The sequence below is a fragment of the Oncorhynchus gorbuscha genome, unplaced genomic scaffold (assembly GCF_021184085.1).
Source record: "Oncorhynchus gorbuscha isolate QuinsamMale2020 ecotype Even-year unplaced genomic scaffold, OgorEven_v1.0 Un_scaffold_19:::fragment_4:::debris, whole genome shotgun sequence".
Classification (NCBI taxonomy): Eukaryota; Metazoa; Chordata; class Actinopteri; order Salmoniformes; family Salmonidae; genus Oncorhynchus; species Oncorhynchus gorbuscha.
The window spans coordinates 85,760-100,000 of record NW_025744957.1 but is presented as its reverse complement, the minus strand read 5'-3'; the positions used below and the strand labels follow the sequence as shown (position 1 = coordinate 100,000).

Sequence of the window (14,241 nt, the reverse complement as noted above, 5' to 3'; positions counted from 1 at the left end):
ACCAGGCAGGATATAACTCCACCAACTTTGCCAAAGCACAGCCCCCACACCAATAGAGGGATATCAACAGATCACCAACTTATTACCCTGAGACAAGGCTGAGAATAGCCCATAAAGATCTCCACAACCGCACGAGCCCGAGGGGGCGCAAAACCCGACGGGAAGATCACGTCAGTGACTCAACCACTCAAGTCGAGTATAGCGGAAAAGGCCTGGCACGACGTGATGCACCCCTCCTAGGGACGGCGTGGAAGAGCACTTGTAAACCAGTGACGCAGCCCCCGAAATAGGTCAGAGGCAGAGAATCGCAGTGGAGAGAGGGGAGCTGGCAAGGCAGAGACAGCAGGGCGGTTCGTCACTCCAGAGCCTTGCCGTTCACCTTTGCACACCTGGGACAGATTACACTCAATCATATGACCCACTGAAGAGATGAGTATTCAGTAAAGACTGAAAGGTCGAGAACGAGTCTCGGTCTCACATGGATAGGCAGATCATTCCATAACAATTGAGCTCTATAGGAGAAAACCCTGCCTTCAGCTGTTTGCTTAGAAATCCTAGGGACAATGAGGCCTGCGTCTTGTGACCGTATCGTACGTGTAGGTATGTACGGCAGGACCAAATTGGAGAGATGGGTAGGAGCCAGTCCATGTAAAGCTTTGTAGGTTAGCAGTAAATCCTTGAAATCAGCCCTTGCCTTAACAGGAAGCCAGTGTAGAGAAGCTAGCACTGGAATATTATGAGCTAATGTTTGGTTCTAGTTAAGATTCTAGTATCTGTGTTTTGCACGAAGTTTATTTAGTGCTTTATCCGGGTAGCCCGGAGAGTAGAGCATTGCAATAGTCTAACCTATAAGTGACAGAAGCATTGCTTAGCTTATCTGCATTATTTTTGGACAAAAAGTTTCAGATTTTTGCAATGTTAGGAATATGGAAATATTCTTGATATGTTCGTCAAGAGTGATCAGGGTCCATAGTAACAGTTTTATTTGAGACGACTGTACAACCATCGAGATGAATTGTCAGATCATGTTCCTGAAGCTTACATTATGGTATGTCTCCTCATAAACTTATCTTTGGGCCTCCTGATAATTGCCTGCTCTCTGTTGCCCTCTGTCAGGACTGCTGTGGAAACTGCAGCGACAGTGATGATGAGCCCACCAGGCTGTGACTGAGCACCCTTATCCCAGCCTCACCGAGGATCTCATTTGTTTACAAATTTTGCACATTTGTATTTTTAAGATAGTTCTATATAAATATTGGCATGTATATTTTCAATATATAGCCATAAAGTCCATGTTATTTAAAAGTAATCATGATGCAGAATCCGTCCACATTTTCATGCATGGCAACAACAGCTGTGACCATACTGTCACCCCCACATCTCATGTGTTGATGTTGTTCTCAGCCGATATCGCAAGCCTCTTTTCTTTTTCTTTCTCCTTTTCTTTGTCTTATAAAAAGTGGGCTCAGATTGCGAACCATTTTTATTTGATTTGAAATGTATATTCAAAATATATATTATTAATATTTACTTTGTGCAATTCTAGACAATCAAATTCGGATATTTGTGTGAAGCGTAGGCTTAAAAGGAAATTGAAGACTGCGGTGAACTCTTAGTATGAGGTGATATGTACATTTTAGGGTTCTATCTAGAGACATTTGATGTAAGCCAAATAGATATGACTGAACGATGCATATGTAAGTGCACAAGTGCAAAGAAGTGTACCATATATGTGACCTCTAAAGTCCTAAATGTGTCTTCCTAAGAATCTGGGTTTAGGGAAAAATCATGTTAGTTCCCAACCACATTATCTGCTAAATGACTTAAATGTAATGTAAATGTAGAGAAGGGACTTTTCTAAAAACACCCTGCGTTATAGTACAGTAATTCAATTGCCAAAAGGGACCTTTTCGTTACACGTGGATAGCCGAGAATGGCCTTGAAGTTTCCTCTACCATGGCATCCTCTAGATTGCTACACTTTTGTCACAGAGCTCCTGAGTTAAATTTAGCTGTGCACTTATGACCAAACTGGTTTGTTTTAATCCTCAAAATATTTGAATAATTAAGTCCTTCCCATTCAAGGTGCTTCAGACCATGCTGCCTCTCTCTCTCTCTCTCTGTATGTTTATCTCCCTCTCTCTCTCTCTCTCTCTCTCTCTCTCTCTCTCTCTCTCTCTCTCTCTCTCTCTCTCTCTCTCTCTCTCTCTCTCTCTCTCTCTCTCTCTCTCTCTCTCTCTCTCTCTCTCTCTCTCTCTCTCTCTCTCTCTCTCTCTCTCTCTCTCTCTCTCTCTCTCTCTCTCTCTCTCTCTCTCTCTCTCTCTCTCTCTCTCTCTCTCTCTCTCTCTCTCTCTCTCTCTCTCTCTCTCTCTCTCTCTCTCTCTCCTCTCTCTCTCTCTGTCTCTCTCTCTCTCTCTCTCTCTCTCTCTCTCTCTCTCTCTCTCTCTCTCTCTCTCTCTCTCTCTCTCTCTCTCTCTCTCTCTCTCTCTCTCTCTCTCTCTCTCTCTCTCTCTCTCTCTCTCTCTCTCTCTCTCTCTCTCTCTCTCTCTCTCTCTCTCTCTCTCTCTGTCTCTCTCTCTCTCTCTCTCTCTCTCTCTGTCTCTCTCTCTCTCTCTCTCTCTCTCTCTCTCTCTCTCTCTCTCTCTCTCTCTCTCTCTCTCTCTCTCTCTCTCTCTCTCTCTCTCTCTCTCTCTCTCTCTCTCTCTCTCTCTCTCTCTCTCTCTCTCTCTCTCTCTCTCTCTCTCTCTGTCTCTCTCTCTCTCTCTCTGTCTCTCTCTCTCTCTCTCTCTCTCTCTCTCTCTCTCTCTCTCTCTCTCTCTCTCTCTCTCTCTCTCTCTCTCTCTCTCTCTCTCTCTCTCTCTCTCTCTCTCTCTGTCTCTCTCTCTCTCTCTCTCTCTCTCTCTCTCTCTCTCTCTCTCTCTGTCTCTCTCTCTCTCTCTCTCTCTCTCTCTCTCTCTGCCTCTCTCTCTCTCTCTCTGTATGTTTATCTCTCTCTCTCTCTCTCTCTCTCTCTCTCTCTCTCTCTCTCTCTCTCTCTCTCTCTCTCTCTCTCTCTCTCTCTCTCTCTCTCTCTCTCTCTCTCTCCTCTCTCTCTCTCTCTCTCTCTCTCTCTCTCTGTCTCTCTGCCTCTCTCTCTCTCTCTCTCTCTCTCTCTCTCTCTCTCTCTCTCTCTCTCTCTCTCTCTCTCTCTCTCTCTCTCTCTCTCTCTCTCTCTCTCTCTCTCTCTCTCTCTCTCTCTCTCTCTGCCTCTCTCTCTCTCTCTCTCTCTCTCTCTCTCTCTCTCTCTCTCTCTCTCTCTCTCTCTCTCTCTCTCTCTCTCTCTGTCTCTCTCTCTCTCTCTCTCTCCTCTCTCTCTCTCTCTGTCTCTCTGCCTCTCTCTCTCTCTCTCTCTCTCTCTCTCTCTCTCTCTCTCTCTCTCTCCTCTCTCTCTCTCTCTCTCCTGTCTCTCTGCCTCTCTCTCTCTCTCCTGTCTCTCTGCCTCTCTCTCTCTCTCTCTCTCTCTCTCTCTCTCTCTCTCCCTCTCTCTCTCCTGTCTCTCTGCCTCTCTCTCTCTCTCTCTCTCTCTCTCTCTCTCTCTCTCTCTCTCTCTCTCTCTCTCTCCCTGTCTCTCTGCCTCTCTCTCTCTCTCCTGTCTCTCTGCCTCTCTCTCTCTCTCTCTCTCTCTCTCTCTCTCTCTCTCTCTCTCTCTCTGTCTCTCTGCCTCTCTCTCTCTCTCTCTCTCTCTCTGTATGTTTATCTCTCTCTCTCTCTCTCTCTCTCTCTCTCTCTCTCTCTCTCTCTCTCTCTCTCTCTCTCTCTCTCTCTCTCTCTCTCTCTGCCTCTCTGCCTCTCTCTCTCTCTCCTGTCTCTCTGCCTCTCTCTCTCTCTCTCTCTCTCTCTCTCCCTCTCTCTCTCCTGTCTCTCTGCCTCTCTCTCTCTCTCTCTCTCTCTCTCTCTCCTCTCTCTCTCTCTCTCTCTCTCTCTCTCTCCTATCTCTCTGCCTCTCTCTCTCTCTCCTGTCTCTCTGCCTCTCTCTCTCTCTCTCTCTCTCTCTCTCTCTCTCTCTCTCTCTCTCTCTCTCTCTCTCTGTCTCTCTGCCTCTCTCTCTCTCTCTCTGTATGTTTATCTCTCTCTCTCTCTCTCTCTCTCTCTCTCTCTCTCTCTCTCTCTCTCTCTCTCTCTCCTGTCTCCTCTGCCGCTGTTGGACCTCATGTGTTCCTTTGCCATGCTGATGTGTGTCTGTGCATTATGTCACTCAGTGGGATTCTCCTTGTGGATGTGGGACTATAATAGGACTGAGCTCCCTGACAGACTATGGTATCCCCCGCTGAACCCTCCTGACCAGAGACTCTATCAGACTGAGGAAGAGGGGTTAAAGGGGAAGGGAGAGGTTACGGAGAGGTTAAGCCATCTCCATGGAAACCTCGGCACTCCCAACGAAAGTGAAAGAGACTTCCAAAACTCCTCTTACCATCCCCATCTCTCATTGAAATGTTGTTTTATTGTGTGTGATTCTCAGATGAACTTGCCTACATTCCAGTCAATACCGTACTGTACTGTGTAAAGTTATGCTACTTTTGTTTATTTAGCAATATGACTTTTTTAACCGGTGTAAAGTTAAAACCACAACAACAACAGCTCCACCGTGATACTAGGGCAGGACTTCTAGTCAGATTATTATGACTTTTCTTTACAATGTGCTCCTGAGTCAGGCTTACACATTGAGAGAGGAGGGAGGACCTCTCTGTCTGTCTGCATCCATGTCACACCTCTGACACTTTCTTCTTGCAATGCACTGATGTTTTGTGTGTGTCCATATTTTACCATAACCACTAGACCAGTGTTTCATAAACTCTGTCATGGGGACCAGCGGGGTTACATGTTTTGGTTTTTGCACTAGCATTACACAGCTGATTCAAATAATCAAAGCTTGATGATTCGTTGATTATTTGAATCAGCTGTGTCGTGTAAGGGCAAAAACCCATACGAGAATGCCTTGGGATCCCCAGGACCTAGTTTGAGAAACCCTGTACTAGGCTCTGTCCTGGTCATGATGAGTGAACGTGCTACTGTACAAGGGAGTTCTTGGAACGTTCTCGGAACATCAGGAGGATGTCTAAATCTCTGTTAGTATTCCAAGCCCAACAGGACAAAGCAACAGGTTTTGACAGTGGGTATGAGAACAGTTCAATTTACCAAACATATACTTGATTTTTAACTCTGTAAAGAATGGAATAGATCCACTGGGCAATAACGGAATTCAACAACAACAAAGAAATCTATGTGATGACGTTGAATCACCGTGGAAACTGATTGGATTTGCAAGAAGTCAGCAACGTCAGGGAATTCTGTATTTTTTTCACCCAACTTTTAATCTAAATCCAATGACATGGTGACATTTTTTGTTGATTTCTCATTGAATTCATGTTATTTGACAACTCAATCAAATGTAAATCAAAACAAGGCAACAGTAAACATGTTGTTTACTAATGATGCTGCACCCCCTTGGGCCAATTAGGAACAACAATTCAAGCTCAAACGGGACAGGGTTTGGAATGTCAGTTAAATACTATAGCGCTGTTCCCCATGTGAAAAGACTATCTGTGAAGTGAAAATGGCAGTTAACGTCTGTTAGTGCCAGACAGTCAAGTCATGACCTTGTCCAGTTCGTGTGTCACATACCTTACTTTGACTTCAAAGGGTTCAGGGACATTTACTTACGCTTTTAATATTTATCTGTGTGTTTGTTATATTGTGTTACACACCTTCTGTGATTCTACAAGCCTTTCTGGTGAGCTACAGCAGCTGTAAAAAGCTATTTGGTGCACCATGTGCTGAACTGAAATGCTAGGCTATGCTAATGCTAGGCAGTAAAACTGGTTGTGTCTTTAGTAAGGTGCTTCCTTCCTAACATTATCATGCCATCTTTATCTACCTGTACAATACTTCTACATTTTATTTCAGTTATTTTTTTTTTCATCATGTGCTCAATGTTTTTACCTATGTGTTCGCTTCCAAACTGCTTTCAGTGTTCTGTGTTCTGTAAATGTTTTTGGTGTGTTGTCATACGCTTTACATTTTGCCAACTATGTTCAAACTGCACTAAGCCCTCACACCTTGGAGGCACACTTTGTGTTACACTTCACTTGGAGAACATGTTTGAGTATGAGGTGGAGGGGGAAAAAAGTATCTGAAAGTCCATACAGTGGGGCAAAAAAGTATTTAGTCAGCCACCAATTGTGCAAGTTCTCCCACTTAAAAAGATGAGAGGCCTGTAATTTTCATCATAGGTACACTTCAACTATGACAGACATACTTATCTTCCACCATAATTTGTAAATAAATTAATTCAAAATCCTATAATGTGATTCTCTGGATATACTTTTCTCATTTTGTCTGTCATACTAGAAGTGTACCTATGATGACAGGCCTCTCTCATCTTTTTAAGTGGGAGAACTTGCACAATTGGTGGCTGACTAAATACTTTTTTTGCCCCACTGTGTATCCTTTGAATACCATATTAAATCAAGCACTTAGTATTCTTTGTCTGATCTATTGTATCTTAGTCCACTTCCCCGCTTTTGTTGCGTTGCATGTGTGATACCTCCCTGAGCTCAGGAAGGTTGGAGACTTATTTGTGTTAACTTCCTCTGACTCCATTGCCTTCCCACACTGTCTTCTGCAAGACCAAATGTCGTACTGTGTGTCACTAGAGACCAGTACGTAGGTCTCTGTTGTCCTACTGTGTTTACATGCCAAATGGAAGCAACCGAGAGGATAATGATGATGATCAAGATCATATGTTGATAATGATGAAAGTGGACTCGTTGACGATAATAATGAGGAAGATGTGAACATGTGCCATGTACATGCTATGTATCACTCTGATGTGATGTTTGTTTGAGCTCTTTTGTTCTCCCTCTCTCTTTCCATTCTATCAACTTGTACTGTCTGCCTCTAACCTGTCTCCGTAGGTGCCTGTGAAAATGTACATTAGTCATGGCCAGTCAAACTGGACCTCCATGTAACAAAGTATTTTACTTCAATAAAACGTTTTTTTGTTTAGCTTTGGCGTGTCTTGTGTAATTCAATCTTTCAAACCAACACAAATATTAATCCAACATGCAACAATTTCAACGATTTTACTCAGTTACAGTTCATAAAAGGAAATCAGTCAATACAAATACATTCATTAGGCCCTAATCTATGGATTTGACATTACTGGGCAGGGGTGCAATCATGGCTGGACCTGGCTCCCCAGTGGGAGTGCATAGGCCCACACACTGGTGAACCAGGTCCAGCCATTCAGAATACATTTTTCCCTACATAAGTGCTTTATTACAGACAGAAGTTCCTGCAGTCAGCATGCCAATTGCATGCTTCCTCAAAACTTCAGACATCTGAGGCACTGTTGTATGACAAAACAGCACATTGTAGAGTGGCCTTTTATTGTCCCCAGTACAAGGTCCACCTGTGTAATGATCATGCTGTTTAATCAGCTTCTTAATATACCACACCTGTCAGGTGGATGGATTATCTTGGCAAAGGAGAAATGCTCACTGACAGTGATGTAAACACATTTCTGCATACGGACAATTTCTGGGATCTTTTATTTCAACACATGAAACATGGGACCAACACTTTACATGTCTCGTTTATATTTTTGTTCAGTGTAGATGACAGTTGCCTGTGTAACAGGTGGGATTTGTAACCGGTAGCTCTCGCTCGAGAACCAAAATTAAGTTTTAACCATTAGACCAAAGGAAAATCCCTCTGATCTGAGGGCAGCTATTGGGCTTATGAATCTCAGGTAGGGCTACCAATCACGAGAACATGATTGCAAGTGACCTCCGCTGCACCTCCATTTATTTGGGCATCAGATTTTCGAGAAAAGTTGGAGGGATAATCCATTTGGAGTAAAGCTGCACTTCATCGGTGCCGCAGGTGCATCACCTGACATTATAAGCGTCAGGCTGCTCAGGTGTTGGTACCCACCGTCCCTTTGAACCATTTCTCCCCGTAGGATCATGATGTGTATTGTGTAGCTCCCACATCACTGCATGCTATTCCACCAGAGAGCCTCTCTGTCCCAGCACTTATTTTCACCAAAACAGTACTGATAAAGCCTTCATCTGTCTGGCTCTCCTCTTCTCCAAACCATCATCTGTGCCCCTCCCTCACACCTTTCTCTTTCTCCTCTCTCTCACTCCTCACCAGCCTCCCCACTGTTGCCAGGCAACCCTCTGTAAGAGGGATCTAAAATAAATAAGTGCTTGAAATAGACTTCTGTTTTTTAATATTGAAAGGAGGCCTGGTGCAGACTGTCTTTATGGCATGAATGTATCATCAGGGTGGGCTGGGGTGTTGCTCGTGTTGTACACATCAGGAGAGAAAGAAAGAAAGAAAGAGAGAGAGAGAGAGAGAGAGAGAGAGAGAGAGAGAGAGAGAGAGAGAGAGAGCCTATGCAATACAATGTTTTTGTCTTTTTCTCTCCCAGTTGTGGATCATCAAGGACGTTGAATGTATTGTTTTTACTTAGACATTGGCTGATTGGGAGTGTGTGATTGGCGCCCCTCGATCCACTTAATCACTCTCTCTCTCTTAGTCTCTCTATTTCTCTCTCCACAACAACCCTGAAGCATACAGTATAACACCAGAACCACCCTATCTATCCCGTCTCCCAACTCTCCTCCCCTCTCAATGGTTGGAGGTTTATATGTGAAGTCAGTCAGTTAGTGATTAGAGCAGATGACTATGGTGATGTAGAGCACAGCAAAACCCATATTTAGGCACAGCTGCGGTCCCTTCAGGTATAGAGACCTTAAAGATTTTTACAGCATTTGAACAACGTTTTTGAACAAACCCTTTTAATTCAAATGTTTGTCTCCATTCAATCACATTCATCTGTATCACCTACAGTGCTGTGAAAAAGTATTTGCCCCCTTCCTGATTTCTCAATTTTTTGCACATTTGTCACACTTAAATGTTTCATTAATCTGCATTGTGCTATCTGCAACTGGAATGAGATGTTCGACGAGCAGGTGTCCACATACCTTTGATCATGTATTGTATATATCTATGTCTGTGTGGGTGAGTGCTTGTGTGAGTGCATGTGTGCTAAGGTGCACAGAATCCAAGCAGGTGGTCAGTCCAGTTCAAGTTTTCAGCAGTCTGATGGCTTGTAGATAGAAATGGTCTCTGAGCCTGTTGGTAGCAGACTTCTCCAATACCGTCTGCCCGACAATAAGGGAGAAAACAGCTCATGGCTCAGGTGTGTGGGGTCCTTGAAGATGCTGCGTGCCTTCCTGGATGGGTGGTAGCACGGTCCCAGTGATGTACTTCACCACCCTCTGGAGGACCTTGTGGTTGTGGATGGAACAATTCCTGTACCAGTCTGTGATGCAACCAGTTGCACTCTTGATGGTGCAGCGATAGTATTACACCGAGTCATCAGAGTTTGTTCTGCTGACATTGACCGCTGCGGTATGGGCTCGCAGCGTTGTACGGATATCTCCGTTCATCCAGGGTTTTTGATTGGGATATGTCCATATTGTTATTGTAGGTACAACAACACATGAGAAACACATTCCCTTATCACCCTCCTATCAGGGTGATAAGAGAGCTGGTTATGGCTCACACTGATATTTGGTGTCTGTGCGTTAACCATGGCCATGGAGGGCTGCCGAAACCAACAGTGTACCATCATGTGGATGGGGCAAGGCTAGGGATTGTCTTAGAGACCTATGTATCTAGGTGGCGACTCTTCTTCAGACTATATCACTTAGTGTCATTCACTTAGTGTGCATCAAGTCTCTTTGCAACCAATAAATAATAAGAAACTAAAACCACTGAGCGTTTCATTTCTATGGAAGAGACACTACATTTCATTAGCCTTCTGAGTCACTCTCTATGACTGCGTCCCAAGTGGCCCCTACCCTGTGGGCCCTGGTCAAAAGTAATGCACTAAATAGATAATAGGGTGCCATTCGGGAAGACCGCATGTTGTGCCCTGAGGTATTCTCCATTTACTGGGAAATTAGAACCTCACCTGAGTCAACTTCCAGGGAAATACCCATGAATAAAGTTCAGGATGAGAGAGAGTGAGCAGGACCCAACGTCACGACACAATGCTTTCCATTGTGCCCCGGCCTGGCCTCCCTGATGCTGCTGTGTCACTGATAGTATCTATCTGAATTACACCTCCATATGCCACGTGTCACAGTCACACTCAGTCACAACAACCAATCACAATGGACAGTTATAATGACTTTGATGTCACACCAGTGAGCACATGATCAGCGTCTCTGACTGGGAAGTTAACATTTTTATTGCTCTCACTCACTAGGTCACGTTAGTCACACACTCACACACACAGACACACACATACAAGCCACATTCTCCTATTCCTCATAGGACGATACTGGAAATATCCTGTGTCGTTAGTTTGCTGCGTGGACACTTTATGGATGTTTAGTCAGGCGAAGGTCACATAGCACTGTGATTTCCCACACGCATAATGGTTAACCCCTGCTGTGAAATGAAAATATCACTCCTCCTCAATATGTGGGAAATGGGTTTCCTTCATCTCAGCCTGACCCTGCATCCGACCACTAAGGCCACAGTGTGAGTCAGCCTAGCAAAACACAATCCATGTGGGGGGGGGGGGTCCTTGATGATTTGTACAGTCCCCTCAATAATAGACCGAAATCAAATTGTATTGGTCATGTACACATATCTTGTAGATGTTATCGCAGGTGCAGCGAAATGCTTATGTTTCTAGCTCAAACAGTGCAGTAAAACCTAACAATACAAAACGTTACACACAAATATCAGAAATATCAGAATGAGCTATGTCAGAGTCTGGAATATAAATATGCAGCATATGTGTATAATGTTGTGAAATAGACAGTATGGACAGTATATGAATAGAAAAGGTGTGTACAGCAGTAATTATATAGGATCAGCCTTGACTAGAGGTATACAGCATATACATATGAAGTGGGTTAAACAGTATGCAAACATTACTAAAGTCTATAAAGTGCAGGGTAGAGTACTGGATGGTAGCCGGCTAGAAACAGTGACTAAGGTTCAGGGCAGGGTACTGGTCAGAGGCAGGCTAGTGGTGACTATTTAATAGTCTGATGGCCTGGAGATGGAAGCTATTTTACAGTCTCTCTGTCCCAACTTTGATGCACCAGTACTGTCTCCTCCTTCTAGATGGTAGCAGGGTGAACAGGCTGTGGCTCGGGTGGCTGAGGTCCTTGATGATCTTCTAGATGGTAGCAGGGTGAACAGGCTGTGGCTCGGGTGGCTGAGGTCCTTGCTGATCTTCTTGCCTTTCTGTGACACCGGGTGCTGTAGATGTCCTGGAAGGCAGGCAGTGTGCCCCCAGTGATGCGTTGGGCTGACCGCACCACCCTCTGGAGAGCTCTGCGGTTGAGGACAGTGCAATTGCCGTACCAGGCAGTGATACAGTTGAGCATCTGTAGAATTTTATGAGGGTCTTAGGGGCTAAGCCCCAAAACATTCAGCCTCCAGTGGTTGAAGTGGCGCTATTGTGCTTTTTTGATTCAGAGGGGTTGGGTTAAATGCCGAAGACACATTTCAGTTGAAGGCATTCAGTTGTACAACTGACTAGGTATCCCCCTTTCCCTTTCTTTACCACACTGTCTGTGTGAATGGACCATTTCAGGTTGTCAGTGATGTGCACACCGAGGAACTCGAAGCTTTTCACCCTATCCACTGCGGCCCCATCGATGTGGATGGGGGCATGCTCTCGCTGCTGTCTACTGAAGTCCACGAAGAGCTCCTTAATTTTGTTTACATTGAGTGACTGGTTATTTTAGAAACAGAGCCGGTCACGGGTGCACCTCAGCCACACTCAAGGTACTAAACGACATCATAACCGCCATCGATAAAAGACAGTACTGTGCAGCCGTCTTCATCGACCTTGCCAAGGCTTTCGACTCTGTCAATCACCATATTCTTATCGGCAGACTCAGTAGCCTCGGTTTTTCGGATGACTGCCTTGCCTGGTTCACCAATTACTTTGCAGACAGAGTTCAGTGTGTCAAATCGGAGGGCATGTTGTCCGGTCCTCTGGCAGTCTCTATGGGGGTGCCACAGGGTTCAATTCTCGGGCCGACTCTTTTCTCTGTATATATCAATGATGTTGCTCTTGCTGCGGGCGATTCCCTGATCCACCTCTACGCAGACGACACCATTGTATACACTTTCGGCCCGTCATTGGAAACTGTGCTATCTAACCTCCAATCGAGCTTCAATGCCATACAACACTCCTTCCGTGGCCTCCAACTGCTCTTAAACGCTAGTAAAACCAAATGCATGCTTTTCAACCGATCGCTGCCTGCACCCGCATGCCCGACTAGCATCACCACACTGGATGGCTCCGACCTTGAATATGTGGACACCTATAAGTACCTAGGTGTCTGGCTAGACTGCAAACTCTCCTTCCAGACCCATATCAAACATCTCCAATCAAAAATCAAATCAAGAATCGGCTTTCTATTCCGCAACAATGCCTCCTTCACTCACGCTGCCAAGCTTACCCTAGTAAAACTGACTATCCTACCGATCCTCGACTTCGGCGACGTCATCTACAAAATTGCTTCCAACACTCTACTCAGCAAACGGGATGCAATTTATCACAGTGCCATCCGTTTTGTCACTAAAGCACCTTATACTACCCACCACTGCGACCTGTATGCTCTAGTCGGCTGGCCCTCGCTACATATTCGTCGCCAGACCCACTGGCTTCAGGTCATCTACAAGGCCATGCTAGGCAAAGCTCCGCCTTATCTCAGCTCACTGGTCACGATGGCAACACCCATCCGTAGCACGCGCTCCAGCAGGTGTATCTCATTGATCATCCCTAAAGCCAACACCTCATTCGGCCGCCTTTCGTTCCAGTACTCTGCTGCCTGTGACTGGAACGAATTTCAAAAATCGCTGAAGCTGGAGACTTTTATCTCCCTCACCAACTTCAAACATCAGCTAGCTGAGCAGCTAACCGATCGCTGCAGCTGTACATATTCTATTGGTAAATAGCACACCCATTTTCACCTACCTCATTCCCACAGTTTTTATGTATTTACTTTTCTGCTCTTTTGCACACCAATATCTCTACCTGTACATGATCATCTGATCATTTATCACTCCAGTGTTAATCTGCAATATTGTAATTATTCGCCTACCTCCTCATGCCTTTTGCACACATTGTATATAGACTCCCCTTTTTTTCTCTGTGTTATTGACTTGTTAATTGTTTACTCCATGTGTAACTCTGTGTTGTCTGTTCACACCGCTATGCTTTATCTTGGCCAGGTCGCAGTTGCAAATGAGAACCTGTTCTCAACTAGCCTACCTGGTTAAATAAAGGTGAAATAAAAAAAGAAATAAAAATTTTCCTGGCACCACTCCATCAGGGCTCACCTCCTCCCTATAGGCTGTCTCGTCATTGCAGGTAACCAGACCTACCACTGTTGTGTCTTCTGCAAACTTGATGATTGAGTTGGAGACGTGCGTGGCCACACAGTAATGGTTGGACAGGGAGTACAGGAGGGGGCTGTACACGCACCCTTGTGGGGCTCCTGTGTTGAGGTTCAGTGTGGCGGTGGTGTTGTTGCCTACCTTCACCACTTGGGGTCGGCCCGTCAGGAAGTCCAGGACCCAGTTTCACAGGGCGGGGTTCAGAACCAGGGCTCCAAGCTAAGCGATGAGCTTGGAGGGCACTATGATAGGTATTCCTCTTCTCCAGATGGGATAGGGCAGTGCACAGGGGTATGGCGATTACGTCTGCTTCATCCGTTGATCTGTTGGGGCGGTATCATTTACATTTACATTTAAGTCATTTAGCAGACGCTCTTATCCAGAGCGACTTACAAATTGGTGCATTCACCTTGTGACATCCAGTGGAACAGTCACTTTACAATAGTGCATCTAAATCTTAAAGGGGGGGGGTGAGAAGGATTACTTATCCTATCCTAGGTATTCCTTAAAGAGGTGGGGTTTCAGGTGTCTCCGGAAGGTGGTGATTGACTCCGCTGTCCTGGCGTCGTGAGGGAGTTTGTTCCACCATTGGGGGGCCAGAGCAGCGAACAGTTTTGACTGGGCTGAGCGGGAACTGTACTTCCTCAGTGGTAGGGAGGCGAGCAGGCCAGAGGTGGATGAACGCAGTGCCCTTGTTTGGGTGTAGGGCCTGATCAGAGCCTGGAGGTACTGAGGTGCCGTTCCCCTCACAGCT

The 14,241-nt window shown here is 45.3% G+C and overlaps 1 protein-coding gene across 1 annotated transcript; it reads left to right on the top strand.

The window, feature by feature from the left end:
- Positions 1-1,113: 1,113 nt before the first annotated feature.
- LOC124017337 (G protein-coupled receptor kinase 6-like) lies at positions 1,114-2,217 on the top strand (the record flags this gene model as incomplete). Its single annotated transcript, XM_046332590.1, is given in 1 exon segment — positions 1,114-2,217. A coding segment is annotated over 1 exon segment (54 nt), but the record flags the coding sequence as incomplete, so codon positions are not given.
- Between the last annotated feature and the right edge of the window lie 12,024 nt (positions 2,218-14,241).